We start from the raw sequence: 24,704 nt of genomic DNA, 5'->3' as shown, positions 1-24,704 counted from the left end.
CTGAAATCTCAAAAATCAACTAAAAATCAAAACAAAAATGACAACAAAAACATTTTAAAAAAATCATCAAATCTCATTTGTACACTACTTCCCTGTTTGAAACCTGGCCTAAAATAATGTGTTCTTTCAACCCAATGTGTTTCATTTCTGGTTTCTCCACTACTGGTGAGGTAAAATAAAGAAAATTTCCTTATTTTGGAAAAAATCTATCTCCATTAGAGAAGCAACTTTCTACAAGGTACCACTGCATGTGTTGAATGGCCCATTTTATCCAAAGCAGGCAAGTAAGAGACTAATAATGAGGTAAGGCAATTTACATCTTTTCTAAGTATGTCAACCCAAGTCCATGATTTTAAATCTTTCCCTCTGGTACCTCACATCAAGCCACAGCTTACCTGAGAATTTTTAAATATTCCCAATCATATGAATCAGGAGAATGATGTGTGGTATAGTCAGTGTAACTTTAAGAGAGCCAAACCTGCTTTTTATATGTACCAAAATTGGAAGTGTTTGTATTGGTTCCTAAAGTCAGGGTTGGTTTGTTACCAAAGAGCCCGCCACTGGTTGTACCAAATGAAGGAGCACTGGTTGTGCTGGTTCCAAATGTAGTAAGCTTGTTATTGCCAAACAGGGTCTAAAAAGAATAAAAACACAGGAAAATTTTAAGTAGTATAAAGATTCACTCCAAACAACAAATAGAGGTTACCTCAGGTAAACTGGATTGAGGATGAGGTAAGCAAGAGAAGATGTCATAACTTTTATGAAAAAATAGGCGTAATGTGAATAAAGACTATCAGAAAAGTATACTAATCTGAGCAAGATTAATTTTATAGAGCATGCTCCTAGCCTAAGAAGTTAATGGCAACCCTTCAGCAAACACAGTATTACAGCGGGGCAAAGAAAACAAAGTAATCAAATATTTCTTTACCTGGTAACAGAAAAGTATCATGTATTTAATTTGCCAGTATAAACAGTTATAATAAAAAATTTAAACATGTTAGAACATGGATGAGCCTTCAAAATATTACACTAAGTAAATCAGTCACAAAAGACTACACATTATGTGATTCCATTTACATGAAATGTCCAGAATAGAGATAAATCTGTAGACAGTAAGCCTGAGGTAACTAGGGAGAAATGAAAAGTGACTACTAATGAGCATTAGGTTTCTTTTTATTAAGGTGATGAGTATGTTCTAAAATTGACTATGGTGATAGTTCCACAATCTGTTGGTATACTAAAAACCACTGAATTATAAGCCTTGAAAGGGTGAACTGTATGGCATATGGATTATATCTCAATAAAGTGGTTATTAAAAAGAACTTTTTGAAGTATTATATAATTTTCTCAATTTCTCATCTCAATTAGCTGCACAAAGAAAAATTAGGAAATAACATATTTTAATTTCCATGAAAATCACATTTTGGAATTTTTCTTTTCTTTTTTAATTAGTCACAACAGCATGTTCAAAGCTTTTTTTAATGGGTACATAATACAGATTGGCTGTTTCATACTAATTCTCATATAGTTAAGTGGCCATACAGAATTTACTATTATTTTTAGGTCAAGTGCTCTCTTAAATAGTTTTTTACTTAAATGACTTAACAAGGAACACAATTTAGTTAAGCCTCCATTGCATGAAAACAATGAGACCGCCAACAATTTTAGCAATTTAGAATGTTTAATTCTCAAGTATCATACCAACTTATCACCCCAAAAAGAGGTTAGATATAGGAATTAAAAAGCACCCGATTTTAAGAATAAAGCACTTCAATTTAGACTCAATTTAACCAACTGGTGTGATATTTTGCTATCAGAAGTAAATTGTACATAAGCATTGAGGCAAAGAAGTTTACAAAAGAACTTACTACTTGAAAATCAACCTACTGAAGTTACCTGGTTATTCTTTTTTGCACCAAATAGCTTTAGTTATATCAGTATCAAGTCATATAATGTATCCAGTAAAAATACTTGAAAGATAGTTAAAATCTTTCTTAGAAATTCCTTTAACAAATGTATACATATCTTCAAATTAGAATCAACTGTAAAAACCTACCGAACCAACAGCACCAAATCCAGTGTTGGGTTGCCCAAAGAGACCTGTTCCTGTTCCAAATGCTGTCCCAGTGCTGGTGTTTGTAGCTGTCCCAAAAAGACCTCCAGGCTGTGAGGCTTGGGTCACTCCAAATAAACCCTGCAAAAAGTAATCCACATTAAAAGATATCCTACAACAGTCTGTTTTCTTTAAGAATCTTAGATTAGTAATAGTTGCCATTTTTAAAAAGTTTATTTGATATATATTATGCTAAATACATAGAGCATTTCTTTTCTTCACAACCCTGATGAGGAGGGCCATTTAAAAAAACAAAACAAAACAAAAATCCCACCTCGGGGTAGTTAAAAATTTGCCCAAGATGTCACAGCTCCTAATTGACAGGACCAGAAATTCAGACCTACATCTAAGCCCAATGAGTTCCAAGGTCCTGGGCAGGTAATAAGACTTTATACTAAATCTTATGCTCTAAGAAACAGCAGGGTTGCAACACTGAAAACAAAACAGTATGACAGAATGCTTCATTTTCAGAGAGTTATGCTGAAAGAACTAATCAATACTGAGCTGTGGAATGGATTTTGAATCAAGTGACTGAAAACAATCAGAAGAAATAATCAATCTGGACAGAGGCAGGAGTGTAAAGTCTTTTTTTTAAAAGATTTTATTAATTTATTTGTCAGAGAGAAAGAGAGCACACACGCAGGGGGGAACGGCAGGCAGAGGGAGAAGCAGGCTCCCCACTGAGCAAGGAGCCTGATGCGGGACTTGATCCCAGGGCCCTGGGATCACGACCTGAGCTGAGGGTAGACGTTTAACCCAGCAACCCAGGCATCCCAAAGTCGTCTTAATTTGAGATAAGAAACTACACTCACTTCAAATAAGCAAAGTTCATATCCAATGTTTAAGAAGGCATTTTATTTATGCATTAGTTAACGACAACAAAAAAATTACTGCACTAATGGACTATTATTGCTGAATTGAGAATTCAACAGTGTTGGGTTTTTTGTTTGTTTTTAAAGATTTATTTATTTATTTGAGACAGAGAGAGAGAACGTGCGAGCCCATGTTGGGGGTAGGGAGGTGAGGAGAAGAGGGAGAGGGAGAGAGTCTCAAGCAGACTCCCCACTGAGCATGAAGTCTGATGTGGGGCTCGATCTGACATACCTGAGCTCACGACATGAGCCCAAACCAAGAGTCAGACGCTTGATTGAGCCACCCAAGTGCCCCAAACAGTGTTTTTAAACAGCTTTACTGAGACATAATTCACATACCATAAAATTTACCCATTTAAAAGTTCACTATTCAGGTTTTTTTTCCTATGTTCAGACTTATGCAATTACCCCTATTCTCTAAATTTAGAACATTTTCATCACTCCAAAAAGAAACCCCAGGCCTGTTAAGAATCACCACCGATTCCTAGGCAATCAATCACGAATCTACTTTTTGTTTCCATGGATTTGTCCATTCTGAATATTTTGTATGAATGGAATCCTATAAAATGTGGTCCTTTGTGGATGGCTTAACTTGTTTAAACTTGGCATGTTTAAAAGGTCCAACCACGTTGAAACATTTACCATTCCATTTATGGCCGAGTAATATTCCACTGTATGAATACACATTTTTTTTAATTCATTCATTAATGGACATCTGAGATGTTTCTACATTTTGGCTATGTTATAATCATTTGTGTACAAATTTTTGTGTTTTCATTTCTGCTGGTGAAATACCAAGGTGTGCAATTACTGGATTAAATGGTAACTCTGTGTGTAACATTTTGAGGAACCACCAAACTGTTTTCCAAAGTGGTTGTATTATCTTACATTCCTACCAGCAATGTATAAGGTTTCCAATTTCTCCAAATTTTTGAAAATACTACTATCTAGCTTTTTATGCCTTCCTCGTGGATATGAAGCAGTGTCTCACTGTGGTTTTGACTTGCACATTCCTGGTGACTACCAGAGTTATTTCTTCATGTGCTCATTAGCCATTTGTTTATCTTCTTTGAAGAAATACCTCTTCAAGTCTTTGGCTCATTTTTAATGGGTTATCATCTTACTGAATCATTAAAGTTATTTATATATTCTGAATGCAAGTCCTTCATAAAATATATAACTTACAACTATTTTCTACCATCTGTGGGTGTTCTTTTCTCTTTCTTGATGGTATTCCTTTGACCCACAAGTTTTAATTTTGATAAAGTCCAGTATATTTTTTTCTTTTGCATTTGGTATCATTTCTAAGAAATGATTATCTAATTCCTTTTCTTGTTAGAATTTTATAGCTTCAGCTCTTATATTTAAGTATTTGATCCATTTTGAGTTAATGTGTATAGCTGCTACAATGGTGGGAAGAAAGGGTTCAGTTGCATTTTTTTTTCCAACTGCGTATTTATGCACTAAAAAATCAATTGTCCTAGGGGCACCTGGGTGGCTCAATCAGTTGAGCGTCCAAATCTTCATTTTGGCTCAGGTACTGATCCCAGGGTCGTGGGACTGAGCCCCATGTTGGGCTCTGCACTCAGGAGGGAGTCTGCTTCTCCCCCTCCCTCCCACTCACAAACTCTAAAATAAATAATTTTTTAAAAAGAAAGAAAAAAGAAAAATCAATTGTCCTAGCACCATTTGTTGAAAAGAGTATTCTTTCCCCATCGAGAATTGTTTTGATATTTTACTGCAAATATTTGTCTATAAATTTGAGGATTTATTTCTGGACTCTCAACTCCATTCCACTGATCTATATGTCTAGCCTTATGTCAGTACCAGTCTTGATTACTATTGCTTTATACTAAACTTTAAAATTGAGACATGTGGGGTGCCTGGGTGGATCAGTCATTAAGTGTCTGCCTTCAGCTCAGGTCATGATCCCACAGTCCTGGAATCGAGCCCCGCTCTCGGCGGGAAGCCTGCTTCTCCCTCTCCCAGTCCCCCTGCTTGTGTGTTCCCTTTTCTCGCTGTGTCTGTCAAATAAATAAAATCTTTAAAAATAAAATAAAATAAAATTGAGACATGCAAGTCTTCTAGCTTTCTTCTTTCTCAAGATTATTTTGGCTATTCTGGGTTCCTTTCTATCCTTTTTTGAGTGTTTTTATCATGAAAGGGTGTCAAGCGCTTTTTCTGTACCTACTGAGTCATGTGGTTTGTTTTTTATTGTTTTTCTTTTATCCTTTTTTTTTTAAGTGGGCTCCATGCTCCCCCCCACCCCATGTGGGCTTGAACTCATGACCCTGAGATCAAGACCTAAGCCGAGATCGAGTCAGAAGCTTAACCAACTGAGCCACCCAGGCATCCCTTTTTTATTTCTCTGGTTTATTAATTTTTCTATGCTGAACCAACATTCTGGGATGAATCCCACATGGTCATGGTTATAATCCTTTTAATGTTACTGAATTTTGTTTGCCAGTATTTCTAAGATTTTGGGGTCTGGATGTAATTGTTTTTTAATCAGATAAAGTATCTTTAACTGAAAGGCCAGCTAAATTCCAAGAATTTGAATCAATAAATCATACTTCTTATTAATCTTAATTTTATTCTTCCCTAAAGGAGTCCTTAGAAATAAACTGGTAGTGACTCTAAGCACTTCCTCTTTTGCTTTTGCACAGAAGTACCAAGTATCCAATATCGCTCTGAGTTTTAACGCTCCCTTATTTGTTTTAATGAATTACACACCTTTGCCTGACCCCAAAGATGAAAGCATACTCTGAAATATAGGCAGTAATTTGTAAGTATTCTCTATTATTCTACAGAATGGGTAGAGCCAATGTCCTACGGTGTAGCCTTCAGGATGGCCAATTCTAACACACTAAGCAGCTCAGAAAGTAGAGTTAACTTGCTCAACAGCCTCTCAATGAGTAAAGAATAGAGCTTGTACTAGAATCTAGGTTTTAATTTTTTACATTTTGCTCTTTCCTTTACTACATACCATCAACCCTTAAGAACTACACTAGAGGTAGAACTTGCTAGTTTGACATGATTAGAAGCCTCATTACTTAGCTCTATGAAGGTAAGATGTGGCATTAACTAAGCGTCTGGCTGCTTACCATGGTGCTGGTGCTTGGCTGTCCTAGTGTGCTGGTATTACCAAAAGAAAAGCCAGTGTTCTGGGTGGTTGTGGCCTGTCCAAATGGTTTGCTGAAGAGGCTGGTAGTCTGCTGATTCTGTTGTCCAAAGAGACCACCCGGATTTGTTCCAAATCCAGTGGTACCTTTCAGAAAGAAAGAAAGGAAAGGAAAAATAAATGGAGAAAAAAAACCCTCAAACCTTACGTTACTCAGTTACTGCAACAGCCTTAATATTCTTGAATACATATCTAAATTACCCTACATTAATTCACTACTCAAACTACATAAACATTTCACTTCCCATCCTTTTTCACCTAACTTGGATTTCATTCAGACTTTAATTCCTACAATAATACTCTGACCCCAAGAACCCTGGCTGGGCTAAGTAATTTTCCTCTCGAGAGTCCAAAACTTTCTACTTTACAAGATACCACACCACACTCAAAATCTGTATGTGTATTTTAACCCTGTCAGACTAAGTTTTTCTTGAGAACAGAGGCTTTCTCTTTAGAATTCCAGCAGAGAATACATTGTACTTGATAATGAATATACGGCTAAGCTACATCATAGAATACCAGGATTGAAATGAATGTTAAATGCCACTTAAACATGTATTTATCTGTGTATTTGTGGGTGTATATCTCTCTAAAAGATCACGAAAAAGTCTAACTTTAGCTTGTTTCTATGGAGGAAAAATGGTAGCTAGGGGAGGGAAAGAAGATAGCTTTGGTTACAGACTTTTTGTGTCTCATGAACTTTTTATATGTATTACCTGTACAAAAGTAATATTTGGATTAAAGTAATTTAGTCCTCATCCTAGACTTCGCACTTTCACATTCCACATCAAAGCAATCTATTAGCAAATCCCATCAGTTCTATGTTCAAACTGGGTCCAGAATCTGACATTTTTACCACTTCCATCTCCTCAGCCAACCCACCATCATCTCTCATGTGAATGAAGCAATAGCTTTCCTAACGGATTTGTTTTCACCCTTGCCCCTTGCAACCTACTTTTTCTTTTTCTTGAGTTTCTGACCTTGATACAACGTAGTGATTCCACAAGTCTCTGGGTTATGCTATGCTCTTAAATGTAGCTACCACAATCTACTCTATTTAATAGATGATCCTTCACTCATAATCACATGACTTCTCTTTCTACAACTTCTAATGGCTTCCCAAATCAAATAAAAATTCAGATCTTAACATTGGCCCACAAAGTCCTATAAAATATAGTCCCTATATCCCTCAATACTTCTCCTTAGTCCTTATCTCTTTGGAAAAAAACCCAGGGTTTTAGACTTATAGCTTCCTCTGGCTGTCCTTCCCCAGCAATCTGTACAGCTTTATCCTTTGCCTTCTTCAGAGGGGTCACTGTTCAAATGCTACCTTATCAAAGTGAGGCCCTTTTTAACCATCTTCATTTAAAACTCTATTTCTCTTGGGCGACTGGGTGGCTCAGCTGGTTAAGCGACTGCCTTCGGCTCAGGTCATGATCCTGGAGTCCTGGGATCGAGTCCCACATCAGGCTTCCTGCTCAGCAGGGAGTCTGCTTCTCCCTCTGACCCTCTTCCCTCTAGTGCTTTCTAGCTCTCATTCTCTCTCTCTCAAATAAATAAAATCTTAAAAAAAAAAAAAAAACCTCTATTTCTCTCCATCCCCACATACATATCACTCTATTCCTCCAACATCACTGAATTATTTTTCTCCATAGCATTTATCACAAAATGACAATTATGTTTCAGTTGTCTGTCCCTCCTCAATATGGTGCCAAGTGCTTACTAGTTCCAAAGGCTGTTTTGTTCTGACCATATGCAAAGCCTGAATTAGTGGTAGAGGAGCTGAAGAGTCCTGTCGCACTGGAGGTGGCTGGAGAAGACCCAAACAAGCCAGCTGTGGTACCTGCTCCCACTTGGTTCTGCGGGCCTTTCCGGTTAGCCTGATAATCCTCTAAACGAAGTTCCTACAGGAAGAGAAAGCATATTTTCTATCTTTACATGCGACCAAAAAAAATTATTTAGGAAACTACTTAAATTTAGAATTCAATTTCCATGTTCACGTAAGAACCATGACTAAAAAACAGAAAACTATAGAACATTAACTTAATATCGTTACAGAAAAACACTTTCAATAGTGTAGAATGGACATTAAGATCCATAGCATAATCACTAACACTACAGGCCCAAGGACTAACCAATCTTAATTTTAATTTTCTTTTGTAAACAGTAGTACTTTCTTTTAGTAGAATGCTATATAATTTTATCTACTCCCACCCCAAATGTAAAAATTAGCTAAAAGATCAAGGATTCTGGGATGGGGTGAGAGGTCTCAGAAAATTAGGGAAAGAAGGGATGAAGTTTAACATTAACAGTTCTGAGCCACAAGTCAGGGTGTTTCCAATAAAGCAAGTATAGTCTGGGATGTAGAGGAAGCAACAGTTACAATCAGGGTTGACACTCAAAATATACAAGACACTATCACACACCAATAAGAATGAACAAACTGGGGTGCCTGGGTGGCTCAGTCGGTTAAGCGACTGCCTTTGGCTCAGGTCATGATCCCGGAGTCCCGGGATCGAGTTCCATGTCCGGCTCCCTGCTCAGCAGGAAGCCTGCCTCACCCTCTGACCCTCGTCCCTTCTCAGGCCCTCTCTCTCGCTCTCTCAAATAAATAAATAAAATCTTTAAAAAAAAAAAAAGAATAAAACTGTAACTTCACGCAACACCATGGATAAATCCCACAATGTGGAAAAACAGACTTAAAAGTATGTAATGTAAGATTTCATCTGTATAAAGTCTGAAATGAAGAAAACAGGGACAATCATGATAGTGGTTACCTTTAGAAGGGGGCAGAAATCATGACTAGGGAGGCAGGGCATATGGGGGATATCAGGAATGCTGGTAATGCTCTGTGACTTAATCTGGATCCTGGTTACATGGGTATGTTCACTTCGTGAAAACTTATTATGTGGAACACTTATGATTTTTCATCAGTTGATTAGAAACATGTGCAGGGGGTGTGCCTAGGTGGATTAGTGGTTGAGCATCCGCCTTCAGCTCAGGTCATGATCCCAGGGTCCTGGGATTGAGCCTGACATCGGGCTCCCTGCTCAGCGGGGAGTCTGCTTCTCCCTCTGTATGTGCACTCTCTCTCTCTCTCTCAAATAAATAAATCTTCAAAAAAAAAAAAGAGTTGTGGAATATTCCCCAAAAAAAGCAATCATTAAAAACAAACAAACAAAAAAAAACATGCATGCCATGTACACACACACTGCCCAGTGTAATGTGAGCAACATAAAATCTATTACAATAGACTACCTAGTAAGAACTATACCAGGGTGCCTGGGTGGCTCGGTTGGTTAAGCGACTGCCTTTGGCTCAGGTCATGATCCTGGAGTCCCGGGATCGAGTCCCACACCGGGCTCCCTGCTCAGCAGGGAGTCTGCTTCTCCCTCTGACCCTCTCCCTCTCGTGCTCTCTTATCTCTCATTCTCTCTCTCTCTCTCTCAAATAAATAAATAACCTTAAAAAAATAAAAATTTCTTCATAAAAAAAAAAAAACTATAGCAGTACTTACAAGCTGAATACTGCCCTGCCTAAAATATGTATAAATACTACATTAATTTAAAAAATAATTGGGGGGGGGCACCTGGGTGGCTCAGTTGGTTAGGCGTCTGCCTTCAGCTTGAGTCATGACCTCAGGGTCCTGGGATTGACCCTGCATCAGCTTCCCTGTTCAGCCAGGAATCTGCTTCTCCCTCTCCCTTTGCCCCTCCCCTTCCCCTGCTTACTTGTGCTTGCATGCTCTAGTAAGTAAATAAAATTTTTAAAAAAATAATAATTTGGTTGTGGGGCGCCTGGCTGACTCAATCAGTACAGCATGTGGCTCTTATTCTCAGTTGGGATCGTGAGTTCAAGCCACACACTGGGCATACAGCTTACTTAAAAAAAAAGTGTTGTTAGTTTTTTACATACACCCAATGTGAACCACTTGATCCTAAAAATAATCAAAACATTTTTAAAACCTGCTTTCCAACAGAATCAAAAGGTTAGGCTGATATTTCTGGATTGCATTTCACTGACCTCTAGTGACTTGCTTTCATATTCTTTCATAGCAGTAATACACTGGTGCTTGGTACTGATGTTAGTGCTAACTCCAGCTTTAACCATAGTATCTGTACCAGTTGGAGGCTGCAAAGGAAGATAAAGGTAAATTTGAAAGTCTGAAGCAAATGTTTAAGTCCAAACTCTAAATCCCTACTCTCACAGACACAATTCTTTAACCACTGAACTCTATAGTAACTAGTTCTGTAGGTCTTCTGCCAAATGAGATAGTTTCAAGGGTGCTTAATTAAATATACTGCATTTCTGATCTCTCCTCTCCTTACATCAAGGTTGTCTAAATAAATCAATATCAGTAATAGTTATCACAGATATTAAGCCCATAACCAAGACATCTAATTATCTACTAAAACGCACTTAAGGGGCATCTGGGTGGCTCAGTTGGTTATGTGTCTACCTCTGGCTCAGGTCATGATCTCAGGGTTCTGGGATTGAGCCCCACGTCGGGCTCTCTGCTCAGCAAGGTCTGCTTCTCCCTCTCCCTCTGCCCCTCCCCCAATTCATGCACACATGCTCACTCTCAAATAAATAAAATCTTTAAATATATAAGGGGTTCCTGAGAGGCTCAGTTGGTTGGGCATCTACCTTTGGCTCAGGTCATGATCCCAAGGTTCTGGGATTGAGCCCCACAGTGGCTCCCTGCTCAGCAGGAAGGCTGCTTCTCCCTCTCCCTCTGCCCCTTCCCCCTGCTCGTGCTCTTTCTCTAATAAATAAAATCTTTAAAAAAAGAAAAGAAATAAAATAAGTAAAATACACTTAAGATCGCCTGCATAAGAAAAACTTTATCCAATTTACCCAACATGTACATTTAAACCTGTATTACTCAGGCTTAATTGCCCCCTACGCTGCTCTAAAGTGTCTGCTTTATTTTATTTATTTAATTTTTTGAAGTGTCTGCTTTATAAGTGTTGCATTTAAGAAATATGGAAGCCTGGCTTTTTCCCTATAACTTTATGAGGAAAAAGGCACAATATGTAACTAAAGATTTCTACAGGTATTGTTGTTTTCTCAATTATTGTACTTTCCAAGAGATAACACACAGTATTTTTCACTATCATTTATATTTAATTTTATATTAAATTTAGGATTCTAAATTCAGTATGTTTCTAAATTCTAAAGTTCAGTTTTGAGGCGCCTGGGTGGCTCAGTCGGTTAAGCATCTGCCTTTGGCTCAGGTCATGATCTCTAAGTCCTGGGATCAAGCCCCACATCGGGCTCCAGGTCCACATCAGACTCCCTGCTCAGTAGGGAGTTTGCTTCTCCTTCTCCCTCTGTCCCTCCACCCTGCTTATGCTCTATCTCAAATAAATAAAATCTTAAAAATAAATAAATAAAAATAAAGTTCAGTTTTTAAATTATGACTTCGCCACCTTGCCTAAGAAATTCTTCATTTCCTAGAGTAAATTTTAACAAGAAGTTAAGCCAAGACCTATTTGTGCCAGATTTTCTTTAGGTTTACTGCACCTCCAGTCTATTCTAAGTATCTCCCAACCAATCACATCAAGTGGTATCTTATATCAAGTAGTATTCCATACATTTTCATTAACAAATCTTCCACTCTAATCCTCTATCAAGTTCTCTCAAAATAGCGAAAGAAAACATCAAACTCTATTGCCCCATTTTGCCATTTCATCAAGAGAAGTTTTATTTTTCATTGGAACACGGAATATTGATGAGTTATTCCATGTATCTCCTTAAAGAGGCCCTGTTCTTTTCTAAGACTATTTTTTTAATTTAAATTCATTAACGTATAGTGTATTATTAGTTTCAGATGACAGAGTTCAGTGATTCATCAGTCTTATATAATACCCAGTGCTCATTATATCATGTGCCCTCCTTACTGTCCATCATCCAGTTACCCCATCCTCTCACCCTCCTCCCCTCCAGCAACCCTCAGTTTGTTTCCTATGATTAAGAGTCTCTTATAGTTTGTCTCCCTCTCTGATTTTGTCTTGAAAGAGGCCCTATTTTCAATAATTTTTTTCAGTTTGCCCCCTCATTCCTTTATATATATAAGGAATGCTGACCATTCAGAGCCAAGTTATGAATGCAGTAAATACAAGTTCAACCTCATACTACCTATCGTAATCAACCTTGTGGATATAAATTTGACTGGACTGAGCATGATCCAAATACACATAATCAAGATTTATGTTTCATGACTTTCCTACCTACTATGTAAATATTTGCAGATTTTGTTCTTAACACATCTTTCAAGAAGAGTGAGACTAAACTCTGCATAACTGGAAAAAGGAGAAATTTTACCCTTCATCCTGGCAAAGAGATATACAAATGGAAGAGTAATATATTCCACAAAGACTGGAAAAAATACTTACATTAAACTTAATAGTGGTCCCAGTAGGAGCAGCTGTAAAACTACTCGGCCCAAAGAGGGAGCCAGATGTGCTACCAAAAGGATTGGAGGTTGTATTTGTAGTACCAAAAAGTCCCCCACTGCTAGTACTTGTTCCAAAATCTGTAAATTAGAAAGAAAAATGAGATGGCAACAGTTAAGAATTTAAGAATCTGTAAGATATTTTGGAACTGGGCTTTGGAACCATAGCAGCATTACTTTCACATCCTCAAATTTTCTATCTTTCATATATCCCAAGCAAGTACCTTCAAACCTGCTTCATACAGACACATACATAATTCTAGGTTTCCAACTTTGAAGTGAAACAAAATCTGAATCCCTTTGTCAGCTAGGCATCTATTATAAAGTTCTTGTTGGGCAAACCTGGAAGACAGGTGAAAAGAAACAGTACTCTATTTCATCATAAATTTTATCTCATTTCTCCTTTCTTGATAAGACTCCATGCTGAATGAACGTGTCTGTCTGAAAACATCACAATAGACTTCAAAAGGGGTCACAGTATATTTTATTTACATACATTAAGACAAACACCTAAACAAAACCAAAAAGTTCAAAACATACAAATGATCCTATTATGGCAACCAAACAGATTATAAAATATTGCCCAGTAATTTAGAAAAATTAGTAGGCATGTTATTTTTTAGAATAAATCCCGACTGCCTCACTTTTCCAAAAAGCTGAATTTAAAAAAATTACATAAAAGTGAATTTAACTGGGGCCGCTTGGGTGGCTCAGCTGGTTAAGCGACTGCCTTCGGCTCAGGTCATCGTCCTGGGATCGAGTCCTGCATCGGGCTCCCTACTCAGCAGGGAGTCTATTTCTCCCTCTGATCCTCCTCCCTTTCTCATGTGCTCTCTCCCTCTCATTCTCTCTCTCAAATAAATAAATAAAATCTTAAAAAAAAAAAAGTGAATTTAACTGTTATCTAAAGAATATATTTTTCAAAGAGAGTATTACTTCTCAAGAAGTTATACACAGGGTACAGAAATGTCAGTAAGCAATAAAGTTATCTGCCAATATTTAATAGTAAGTGACATCCTAATCACCAATTTAAGAGGAATCAGATTTCACACTGGCCAACTATTTCTTTTCTAAATACATGTCCTGGGGCACCTGGGTGGCTCAGTTGGTTAAGCGAATGCCTTCGGCTCGGGTCATGATCCTGGAGTCCCGTGATCGAGTCATCGGGCTCCCTGCTCAGCAGGGAGTCAGCTTCTTCCTCTGACCCTCCCCCCTCTCATGTGCGTGCTCACTCTCTCTCATTCTCGCTCTCTCAAATAAATAAATAAAATCTTTAAAAAAAAAAAATGTCCTAATGTATGGTTTCAAGTAAACAGTCAGATCTCTTTTGAATTAGCATGTTAGATTGCATTTTACATTGTTATGGTTAAATATTTCAATACCCCCCCAACTTTCCTTTTTTTTTTTTTTAAAGGTTTTATTTATTTATTTGACAGAGAGAGACACAGTGAGAGAGGGAACACAAATAGGGGGAGTGGGAGAGGGAGAAGCAGGCTTCCCGCAGAGCAGGGAGCCCGATGCAAGGCTCAATCCCAGGACCCTGGGATCATGACCCGAGCTGAAGGCAGGCATAACGACTGAGCCACCCAGATGCCCCCCCACAACTTTCCCTTTGTGAAATATTGACAGCTGGCTAACTTACTCATTCTGCTATGCTTTTGCGCTGTGAATGTATCAACTCACAGGGCACACCTGTTCAACTAGTAGTGGCTACCTCCAAGTACTGTGTGGAGAAGTATCCCCAGGCCACATTTAGACTTAAAAGAGAAAGAAATCACCTATTAAAAACATCTGCTATGGGGCTCCTGGGTGGCTCAGTCAGTTAAGTGTCCAACTCTTGACTTCAGCTCAGGTCTTGATCTCAGGGTCGTGAGTTCAAGCCCTGTGCTGGGCTCCACGAGCCCACTTAAATAAAACAACAAAACATCTGCCATGGATAAGGAATGGAAGAGGAACCATGTCACATCTAGTATGTTATTCATCCTTTAGTCTCTTATACCCAATGTGAAACAGAGGCAAGAAGAAGATGCCCCTGCAGTACAATATAGCTGACTACATGCATTCCTCCTTGAAATTCTCCTTTCTTAACACCTATGACATTACTCTGGCCTGGCTTTTCATCCACTCTCTGGTCATTCTATGTCAGGAGCCTCTTCCTCTGCATATCCTCTGAATACTAGTGCTTCTTAGATTTCCAATCCTGGAGCGATATAGCCCCTTTCTTTCCAGCCTATTAAACTTTTCAAATACATTTTGAAGTTTTCCTCTCCCCAATGTTTTTGCCATCTGGTGGAGAATGGAGGTAAATGAACACAGGGAAAAGAAAAAGAGGGAGTACATTCAATAAGCAAACCAAACTATTAGATGCAAAAGTCCAATGATGTCCTACTTACTTCCAAAGCCAGTTGGTTTATTTTGCGCAAAAGCATTGTTTTGGGATGAGAAGAGACTGGTCCCTGTACTTGCAGTTCCAAACAAGCTATTTGATGTTCCTGTTGATGTGCCAAACCCAAAGCCAGTGCTTGTGGAAGTAGCTGGCTGACTAAATGAATTAGTACCAAACAATCCTCCTGGATAGATGGAGAGGAAAAAAACAGTTAAAGAGATGGATTGGAACCACTAAATGAAGTCCTATACCAGCTATAAATAAACCAACTGTATTCCAAGTAAAACCCCTACCTGGTTTGGTCTGTGAATTTCCAAAGAGGCCTCCAGTATTGTTGCTAGAACCAAATGCAGATGTTCCAAATGCTCCTCCACTAGTAGTGCCAAAGCCAGTGTCTGAAAAAGCAAAATCCAGGGTCAAAATAAAATCTAAATCAGGTGACCTAATGAAAAGGATTTTAATATTTCTTAACATTTTGTGTTTGAATAGGATCACTGGTCTAATCTGAAAATAATTTTTTCAAAGTTCCATCAGACTACGAACTACAGAGTTAAAATTAAGCCAGACATTTTATTCGTTGTCCCAGGAGAAAAAAACAAAGTGAAGAGGTGTGACTTTTCAATAAAGTTATAGATGTCGACAGGTTAAAAGAGTGCCAAGGTAACTAATGATTGTGAGCTACAGACAAAAGTCAAGTCATCAAAATTAAAGTGTTAAATTCTCTCTAGGCATCATACATTCCAGAGTCACTGGGATGAATGATCCTTATTTAGGGGAGCACATCAGAATGACCTGGGAAGGTTTTTCAGAATACACATGTTCAGGTTCCAACCAAGATTCTAATTCCATAGTTCTATGATAGGAAATATGTTCAGCAACAACAAAAGGAAGGGGCCCCTGGGTGGCTCATCAGGCCATTAGGTGCCTGCCTTCGGCTGGGATCGAGCCCCTTGCTGGACTCCCTACTAAGCAGGGAATCTACTTCTCCCTCTCCCTCTGCCCCCACCCCCGCATCTTGTGCCCTCTCTCTCTCTCAAATAAAATCTTTAAAAAAAAAACAAAACATTTTCTCTCTCAGCCCCTCTCCCCCCAACCCCTGGGGCTCATGTGTGTGCTCTCTCTAAAAAAAAAAAAAAAAAAAAGTACTTCAAGTACCTTCTATGAATGATCAAAAAACCATGAAAACTCCAAACTTATTTCTATTTTCTTAGAAAATTCTAACAAGATCTTATCCAGTCATTGATCAAAGAGAATTTGTTATAAGACCAAAGTATGAATAAAATTCCTATCTAAAGCTATCAGAATGATTTGTTCTTTTTAAAAATTTATTTATTCAAGTATAATTAACACAGTGTTACATTAGTTTCAGAATCTGTATTTAAGAGTCTGTTTTTCGGTCTCTTTTTTCTTCATTTGTTTTGTTTCTCAAGTTCCACATATGAGTGGAATCATGGTATTTGTCTTTCTCTGACTTATTTCACTTAGCATTATACCCTCTAGATCCAACCATGTTGCTACAAATGGCAAGATCTCCCTCTTTATGATTAATATTCCACTGTATATATACCACATCTTTATCCATTCATCAGTCTATGGACACTTGGGTTATTCCCATATCTTGGCTCTTGCAAATACTGCTGCAATAAACATAGGGGTGCTATATCTTTTTGAATTAGCATTTTGGTTTTCTTTGGGTAAATAAGTAGTAGTGGAATTACTGGATTTTACACTCATTCTATTTTTTAATTTCTGAGGAACCTCCACACTGTTTTCCACAGTGGCTGTACCAGTCTGCATTTCCACCAACAGGGGGCAAGGAAGTTCCTTTTTCTCCACATCCTTGCCAGCACTTGTTATTTCTTGTGTTTTTTATTTCAGCCACCAGAATGGATTTGTTCTTAATAAGAATAGCTTAAGTTTTTCCCCTTCTTTTGTTCTTTTGTAAAACTTACTCTGCCCAAATGTTGAAGTTGTGCCAAAGCCACCAGTGCCACCCCCAAAGGGTGTTCCAAATGACTTATTAAACATCTTCAAAATGAGTCTTTGCTTCAGCAAGCTGAAAGAAGAAAAAATTATCACCTTTTTAAGGACCACAGAATACAATGTAATTCTTTCAAAAAATGTCATTGTACACGTTTAGTCCCATCCAAACTATAGCATAATGTTCACTCTCATTCAGTATCCTAAAACTCTATATGATAAAAGACCTTCTAAAATTGAGCTGAATTATTAGTACCATATAATTTAAGGTTGAACTTCATATCCCACCAACAATCATCCCTTATTTAAAACAATGTTTTTTTACTTTTTTTTTTTAAGTTCCCTTTTAATGAAGATTTTGGGTCCACTATGCCAGATCTAGGAGGTTATCCACAATACCCATTAAAAATTACAATGAAAGGGCGTCTGGGTGGCTCAGGTGTTGAGTGCCTTCGGTGAAAATTCCCCACCTCATATGAATGATTCCTCTCCAGTATCTAAACTATGCACTTAATGAGTTGGACCAAAGTGTTCCAACAAATATAAATGTTTGGTTTCTAACCCCTCCCCAGATTTGAATAAAAAAATGTTAGTCTATTCACAAGTAAACACTGTCCCTCTGATAAATTTTCCTTAAACTTAAGATATCTGCTACCACTTAGCTAGCAGACAAGAAAACACTGAGTAAACTATGTACTTTTAATAAAAATCTCAGGGGGCACCTGGGTGGCTCAGTCATTGAGCATTTGCCTTTGGCTCAGGTCATGATCCCGGGGTCCTGGGACCAAGCCCTGCACCGGGCTCTCTGCTCAGCGGGAAGCCTGCTTCTCTCTCTCCCACTCCCCCTGCTTGTGTTCCCTCTCTCCCCGTGTGTCTCTCTGTCAAATAAATGAAATCTTAAAAATAAATAAATAAATAAATATCTCAGAAAATAGCCAATCATACTTATCTGGATTTTGTAACATGTAGGATGATTTTTCTATTATATACACATTGATGGAAAAGTTTTTTCTTCTAGTAAAATCATACCCCATTCATATAATAGAATTAAACACTTAGAGGTGCTCCCTACAATGTTCTAGTGTTCCTTCAGTACTTCCAGTTATTCTAATAACCAAAACATTTTGTGCAACACTGGAAAAGATGAAGCTGTCCCTAAATACCTGATGGTTTTACAAAAATCAACATTCCGTCCCCCTAACCTTCCCCAGGAAAAAATTCCAATACTTAGTTCTTTATCCCAACATCTGGGAATTTAATAATTCCAATTAAACAAAGCTCACTGAAACCAGTGGTTCAAGAGAGCCATATCAGAATTAGCTAGCAAGGTTTTCAAAAATAAAACCCCCCAGGCCCCATTCTAGAAATGAGGACCAAAATGTCCAGGGTTGGGATGTAGACATTTGTATTTTGAAAGGCTCTTCAAGTGACTCTAATGCATTCTCTTGGAACCAGAGGCTATATTTCATATAATCATCATTTCTCTTTTAGTAATGAGATCTGCTTGAAGTTTCCTGCCTTCTCAATTTAACAGGTGTCACAAAGTGTACGGATTGAGCCTTTACCCTATTAACTGGTGACTCTCCTTTCCAGGGAAAATATTCTTGGAAGTACTTAACAGAAGTCTAGACCTCTGTGGCTCTATCTATGTATTTGTTTTTCAAAAGCTCATTTGGAACTTACAGTTGTGCTAGGGGTTAGATGTCTAGACCATTTCATTTTGACTGCAATCTCTTTCATACTGCTGTCTTGAGTCACAGCCCCATCACATCCACTTCACTCTCTGTTGACTACATTTTTTGACCCATCATCAGCACAGCAAAAACTGTGAGGAGTCATAGTTATTACACTAAATTTGCCATCCATTTTCTTATTCATCCCCACAACCAGCAATCTGTTCATGTACATCTGACATCTATACAGCAGATATGTCAGGATTCAGAAGCTAAGTAATAGTTTTTTCTCTGTGACAGTCATCCTTATATTGAAGATTTTAGTATTAATTTGGGCACTAGGTTCTACAGACCAAATCCATAGCTCCTAACAATCAAAATTTGCTTTTTAATATTCTTATCCTAACAGGGACGCTTGGGTAGCTCAGTCAATTGAGCATCCAACTATTGATTTCGGCTCAGGTAATGATCTCATGGGTCGTGAGATCGAGCCCCGCACTGGGCTCCCCAGTTAGCTGGAAATTAGCTTGAGATTCCCTCTCTCCCTCTCCCTCTGCCCCTCCCCATGTTCTCTCTGGGGTGCACACTAAGATACAGAAATAATTTTTTTTTTTTTTTAATCTTATCCTGGAGTGCCTGGGTGGCTCAGTCGGTTAGGTGTCTGACTCCTGATTTCGGCTCAAATCATGATCTCAGTGTCATGAGATCAAGTCCCAAATCGGGCTCCATGCTCACCACAGAGTCTGCTTGTCCCTCTCCCTCTGCTCCTCCCCTGCTCGTGCTCTCTCTTTCTCTCTCTCAAATAAAATCTTAAGAAACATAAAAAATGTAAAAAATTTAAAAATCTTATCCTAACATAAAAACCTAACATCACACATATTTCACAGAGGGATTTTAAGTAGTAATAAAATATCCTAGGAAACACCTAACAGTTTATAAGCTCTTTACATTATCCCACAATCCTAAAATGATGGTATTATGCATCACTATCTGTATTTTAAGGATGAGAAAACAGGATCAAGTGTTTACCAAGTTTCCAAAGGTCAAAGAAGAAGTGGTAGAGCCCCAGTTTAATCTATCCTCTGACTTCCCATGGACACCCTCAATCCTAGGAGGGAACATACTAAGCAACAAACAAGAACATGTTTAGTATTAAGGAAATTCTTTTCATCTGTTCCAGACCTAAGAACAAGGGACAACGCAGGGACCAAATCCAATTTGGACTCCTGGAAAAAAAGCTTCTCACTCAAGCTCAGCCTATCTTTTTGGGGTTTTGGCCATGATGAGCTTGGCTTAGTCTCAAGCCTGAGCATACTGGGATATAAGTGTTTAAAAAAAAAAAAAATGGGCACCTGGGTGGCTCAGATGGTTAAGCGTCTGCCTTCGGCTCAGGTCATGATCCCAGGGTCCTGGGATCGAGTCCTGCATCGGGCTCCCTGCTCCTTGGGAGCCTGCTTCTCCCTCTGCCTCTCTCTCTCTGTCTCTCATGAATAAATAAATAAATAAAATCTTAAAAAAAAATTATCACCATGGAAATAAACTAGGATTTTGGAAACAGCCTCATGATTTTTATCATAATTGCTAGAAATTAAAGAATGGCTAATGCAGTTAACCTTTTGTCCTTCAAACAAATCATTTTCTTGACTATGCTATGAAATCTCAGTGACTCAATGAAAAATGTCCCATTTGCTAGACTTTCCCTTTCCAAACCTACTAATTCATTCTTCAAAACCTAGCTCAGTGGGTGCCTGGATGGCTCAGTCAGTTGACATCCCTCTTGGTTTTGGTTCAGGTCCTAATCTCAGGGTCATGAGATCGAGCACTGCCTTAGGTTCCACACTCAGCATGGAGTCTGCTTGAGATTCTCTCCCTCTCCTTCCACTGCTCATGTGTGCACGTGTGCTTTTTCTCTCTCAAATAAAATCTTGAACAACAAAAAACCTAGCTCAAGCTCAAATGTCATCCCTTCCATAAGCTTTCATAGCTCCTTCTAGCAATTAGTCATTCCTCCGAGCTTACACAACACATGATTTGTTTATAAGTATTCATCTTGACTCTGACTCTTTATGGTGGACACCGTGATAATAGCAAATACCTGGGATTTCTAGTCCCAGCTGCTGAGCAGTACTACCAAAAGATAACACTCAGCTGTTGATCCTCTTCAGAACTGCCTCCACTGTAAGAGCTGCCTTACTCAGTGTCATATCCTCTTCCTAGGATAGCCCATATGCAAAATCAGGGCCCTTCACCCCAACTTAATCTAATTCTAAAGGGTGTTCCCAGCTTCACATTCTCCACAGGATTGGGTGAGGCCTTCATTAAGATATTATCACAACTCAATTTCTCCCTCAGCCCATTCCTCTTCTCTCCCAAGGTGGTGATCCCAAAGCACTCTGTAACAAAACTCATGCAACACTACCTCTAATTCAGAGTCTACCTTCCAAGGAGCTCAACCTTTGAAATCCAACCCTCCCCAATACACAATGAACTTCTCCAGAATAGAGACAGTATCATTGGTTTACTATCCCAGAAACCAACAAAGGGTCTGTAACATATACAGTTGACCTTTAAACAATGCAGGTTTTAGAACTCCTGGTGCCCCCAAAACTTAAGTACCTAATAACCCACTGTTGACTAGAAGCCTTACCAATAACATAAACAGTTGATTAACACAAATTTTCTTTGTTATGTACATTATGTACTGCATTATTACAGTAAAGTGAGCTACAGAAAAGAAATATTAAGAAGGTCACAAAGAAAATACATTTATAGTACTATACCGTATTTATTGAAACAATTCCACATGTAAGTGGACATGTGCAGTTCAAACCCTTGTTGTTGGAGGGTCAAGTGTACTCATTTTCTAAACTAATGACAATAACCATTAATGTGTTTTTTAAACAAAGGCTATATGGGCACCTGGGTGGCTCAGTTGGTTAAGCAACTGCCTTCGGCTCAAGTCATGATCCTGGAGTCCCGGGATCGAGTCCCACATCGGGTTCCCTGCTCAGCAGGGAGTATGTTTCTCCCTCTGACCTTCCCCCCTCTTATGTGCTCTCTCTCTCTCATTCTCTCTCTCAAGTAAATAAAATCTTTAAAAAATAAATAAATAAAGCTGTATGATCAAGTTATTTTTTTTTTTTAAAGATTTTATTTATTTGACAGAGAGAGACACAGCGAGAGAGGGAACACAAGCAGGGGGAGTGGGAGAGGGAGAAACAGGTTTCCCGTGGAACAGGGAGCCCGATGCGGGGCTCGATCCCAGGACCCTGGGATCACGACCTGAGCCGGAGGCAGACGCTTAACGACTGAGCCACCCAGGGGCCCCTGATCAAGTTATTTTAGGAAGTAACTTCTAACTTAAAATAATCAAGTGTGATGAATTCTCAGAACAAAAGGAAACCATGAAAGGGAAGATTCTTGGTAGAATTTGTCATTTAATTAAGAAGTTGCAAAAAGAAGAGATCACAAAATGGCTGGATACAACCAGCAAACAGTTGTTTGGTTTGTTATATATATGGTCTATTTCGCATATATGTGTATGCATGTATGCAGAAATGTTTATGTATGCATATATATTATCTCAAACTAGCTGATAACATTTAAAATAGGACTAGGTCAGAAAAACATTTTGAGTTTGAGTTTGTAACTTCTGATATAATCAGAGAAAGGACCCATACATTTAAAACTGGAAGAACAGTAGTGCCAGGAAGCACAACAGGAGGTCAAATGTAGGTCAGAATGTGAATAGGAAATATGAGGAAAAATTTGTGGGGATTTAGAATGTGAACTGGACCTTGGGGGACTAGAAAGACAAGAGAGGAAATGAGCACCAGGATAAATAAGGTACACAGGTAAGAATGGGTATTTGTGTACCCATCCTATCTGGCCTTGTATTTTAACACCAAAACTCAGCTTCCCTCATATGATAAGCATATAATAAATGTACTTATTAGTTCATTAGGTAGATGTCATTAACCTTAAATTACCCAACTAAAGAAGTAAACCAGAGCACTCTGCTACTTATGTAGCCAGGATACAGTATCAAGAATAGCACACCACCAGAATATTTGGACAAAGTTATCCTAGAGAGTTATTTCAAGTAAAAGATGTTTAATGAAAAAAAGCAAATTGCAAAAAGATACATTTGGCAGATTATGTAAAACAGAAAAGACAATACACTCTTATTCATAGTAAGAGTAAAAAGGGAGACTAGAAAAAATACATGAAAGTGGTTGCCTCTGGAGAAAGGCAGGTAAATGATATCTGGGGCAAAGAATTCAGAGGACCCAAACTTTTCCATCATGTTTATTTCTTCTATTACCAGCAACAACAACAAAAAAGATCTAGAGGATGCAGATAATCTGCACTATTTTTCCATTAAAAAAAAAAAAAAAAGCTCTCCAGCCCCAGCCCCAGACATAGCAGCCGCCGAGATGCTGATGCCCAAGAAGAACCAAACTGCCATTTATGAACTCCTTTTCAAGGGAGTGATGGTGGCCAAGAAGGATGTCCACATGCCCAAACACCCTGAGCTGGCAGACAAGAATGTGCCCAACCTTCATGTCATGAAGGCCATGCAGTCTCTCAAATCACAAGGCTACATAAATCAACAGTTTACCTGGAGACATTTCTACTGGTACCTTACCAACGAGGGCATCCAGTATCTCCGTGATTACCTCCACCTGCCCCCTGATACTGTGCCTGCCACTCTGCGCCACAGCCACCCTGAGACTGGCTGACCACGGCCCAAAAGTCTGGAGGGAGAGCGACCTGCAAGACTCACACGAGGGGAAGCTGACAGAGACACCTACAGGGGAAGCGCTGTGCTCCCTGGTGCCAACAAGAAAGCTGAGGCCGGGGCTGGGTCAGCAACTGAGTTCCAGTTTAGAGGCGGATTTGGTCGTGGACGTGCTCAGCCACCTCAGTAAAGTTGGAGATGTTTTGTGTTGAATAAATTTGTAGCCGGGGGCGGGGGGGAGAGGTAGGGGCGCCTGGCTATCTCAGTTGGTAGAGCATGTGACTCTTGATTTTGGCTCAGTCACGATCTTGAGGTTGTAAGACTGAGCCCTGTGTCTGGCTCCGTGTTGGGCATGGAGCCTGCTTAAGATTCTCTCTCTCCCAGGGTGCCCGGGTGGCTCAGTCATTAAGTGACTGCCTTCGGCTCAGGTCATGATCCCAGGGTGCTGGGATCGAGCCCTGCACCAGGCTTCCCAGAGCAGGAAGCCTGCTTCTCCCTCTCCCACTCTCCCTGCTTGTGTTCCCTCTCTCTGTGTCTCTGTCAAATAAATAAATAAAATCTTTAAAAAAAAAAAAAAGGGCGCCTGGGTGGCTCAGTCATTAAGCATCTGCCTTCGGCTCAGGTCATGATCGCAGGGTCCTGGGATCGAGCCCCACATCGGACTCCCTGCTCAGCGGGAAGCCTGCTTCTCCCTCTCCCACTCCCCCTGCTTGTGTTCCCTCTCTCGCTGTGTCTATCTCTGTCAAATAAATGAATAAAATCTTTAAAAAAAAAAAAAGGTCGCCTGGGTGGCTCAGTTGGTTGAGCGACTGCCTTCGGCTCAGGTCATGATCCTGGAGTCCCGGGATCGAGTCCCGCATCGGGCTCCCTGCTCAGCGGGGAGTCTGCTTCTCCCTCTGACCCTCTTCCCTCTCGTGCTCTCTATCTCTCATTCTCTCTCTCTCAAATAAATAAATAAAATCTTTAAAAAAAAAAAAAAAGATTCTCTCCCTCTGCCCCACCCCCCTCACGCTAGCAATCTCCCCCTCTCTTAAAAAAAAAGGGGGAGTAATCCTACAGATTGCTCTGTGTGGAACTTCTAAATCCATTCAAGTTCAAAGGCATATAAAAAAAAAGTTTTAAGGCATATCACACATTCAAATCTTTATCCTTTTAAATATATTAACCTGGCCCAAACGGAAATACCAGCTAACACTTGAATTCTTACTATGTCCCAGGCACTGGCCTAAGTACATTTTACAAATTACCTCATATAAACCTCCCAAGAATCCAAAGAGGTAGGTATTTTGATCCCTATCTTA

At 39.1% G+C, this 24,704-nt stretch overlaps 1 protein-coding gene and 1 pseudogene across 7 annotated transcripts in view; one reads left to right on the top strand and one right to left on the bottom strand.

The window, feature by feature from the left end:
• Positions 1 to 24,704, bottom strand: part of NUP98 (nucleoporin 98 and 96 precursor) — a 121,003-nt gene that overhangs the window by 85,479 nt on the left and 10,820 nt on the right. For 3 of the 7 annotated variants that reach the window (XM_025894238.2, XM_025894237.2, XM_025894242.2), the window contains exons 2-10: positions 16,962 to 17,065; positions 15,303 to 15,404; positions 15,017 to 15,193; positions 12,565 to 12,704; positions 10,190 to 10,297; positions 7,890 to 8,070; positions 6,090 to 6,253; positions 2,057 to 2,194; positions 496 to 634 (exon numbers count right to left, since the gene is read on the bottom strand). In XM_025894238.2, the coding sequence (XP_025750023.1) occupies positions 496 to 634; positions 2,057 to 2,194; positions 6,090 to 6,253; positions 7,890 to 8,070; positions 10,190 to 10,297; positions 12,565 to 12,704; positions 15,017 to 15,193; positions 15,303 to 15,404; positions 16,962 to 17,037 (1,225 nt within the window). In that variant the 5' untranslated portion in view covers positions 17,038 to 17,065. The remainder of the gene's footprint in view (positions 1 to 495; positions 635 to 2,056; positions 2,195 to 6,089; positions 6,254 to 7,889; positions 8,071 to 10,189; positions 10,298 to 12,564; positions 12,705 to 15,016; positions 15,194 to 15,302; positions 15,405 to 16,961; positions 17,066 to 24,704) is intronic. The other 4 variants (XM_025894239.2, XM_073879632.1, XM_025894240.2 and 1 more) reach the window with 3 other exon arrangements.
• Positions 286 to 23,663, top strand: LOC112840778 (small ribosomal subunit protein eS10-like; annotated as a pseudogene).

Source organism: Callorhinus ursinus, unplaced genomic scaffold (genome assembly GCF_003265705.2).
Source record: "Callorhinus ursinus isolate GAN/ISIS: 27379988/994484 unplaced genomic scaffold, GSC_fseal_2.0 scaffold35, whole genome shotgun sequence".
Taxonomy (NCBI): domain Eukaryota; kingdom Metazoa; phylum Chordata; class Mammalia; order Carnivora; family Otariidae; genus Callorhinus; species Callorhinus ursinus.
Note: the sequence above shows the minus strand (reverse complement) of the source record. Positions and strands in the feature narration are given on the sequence as shown.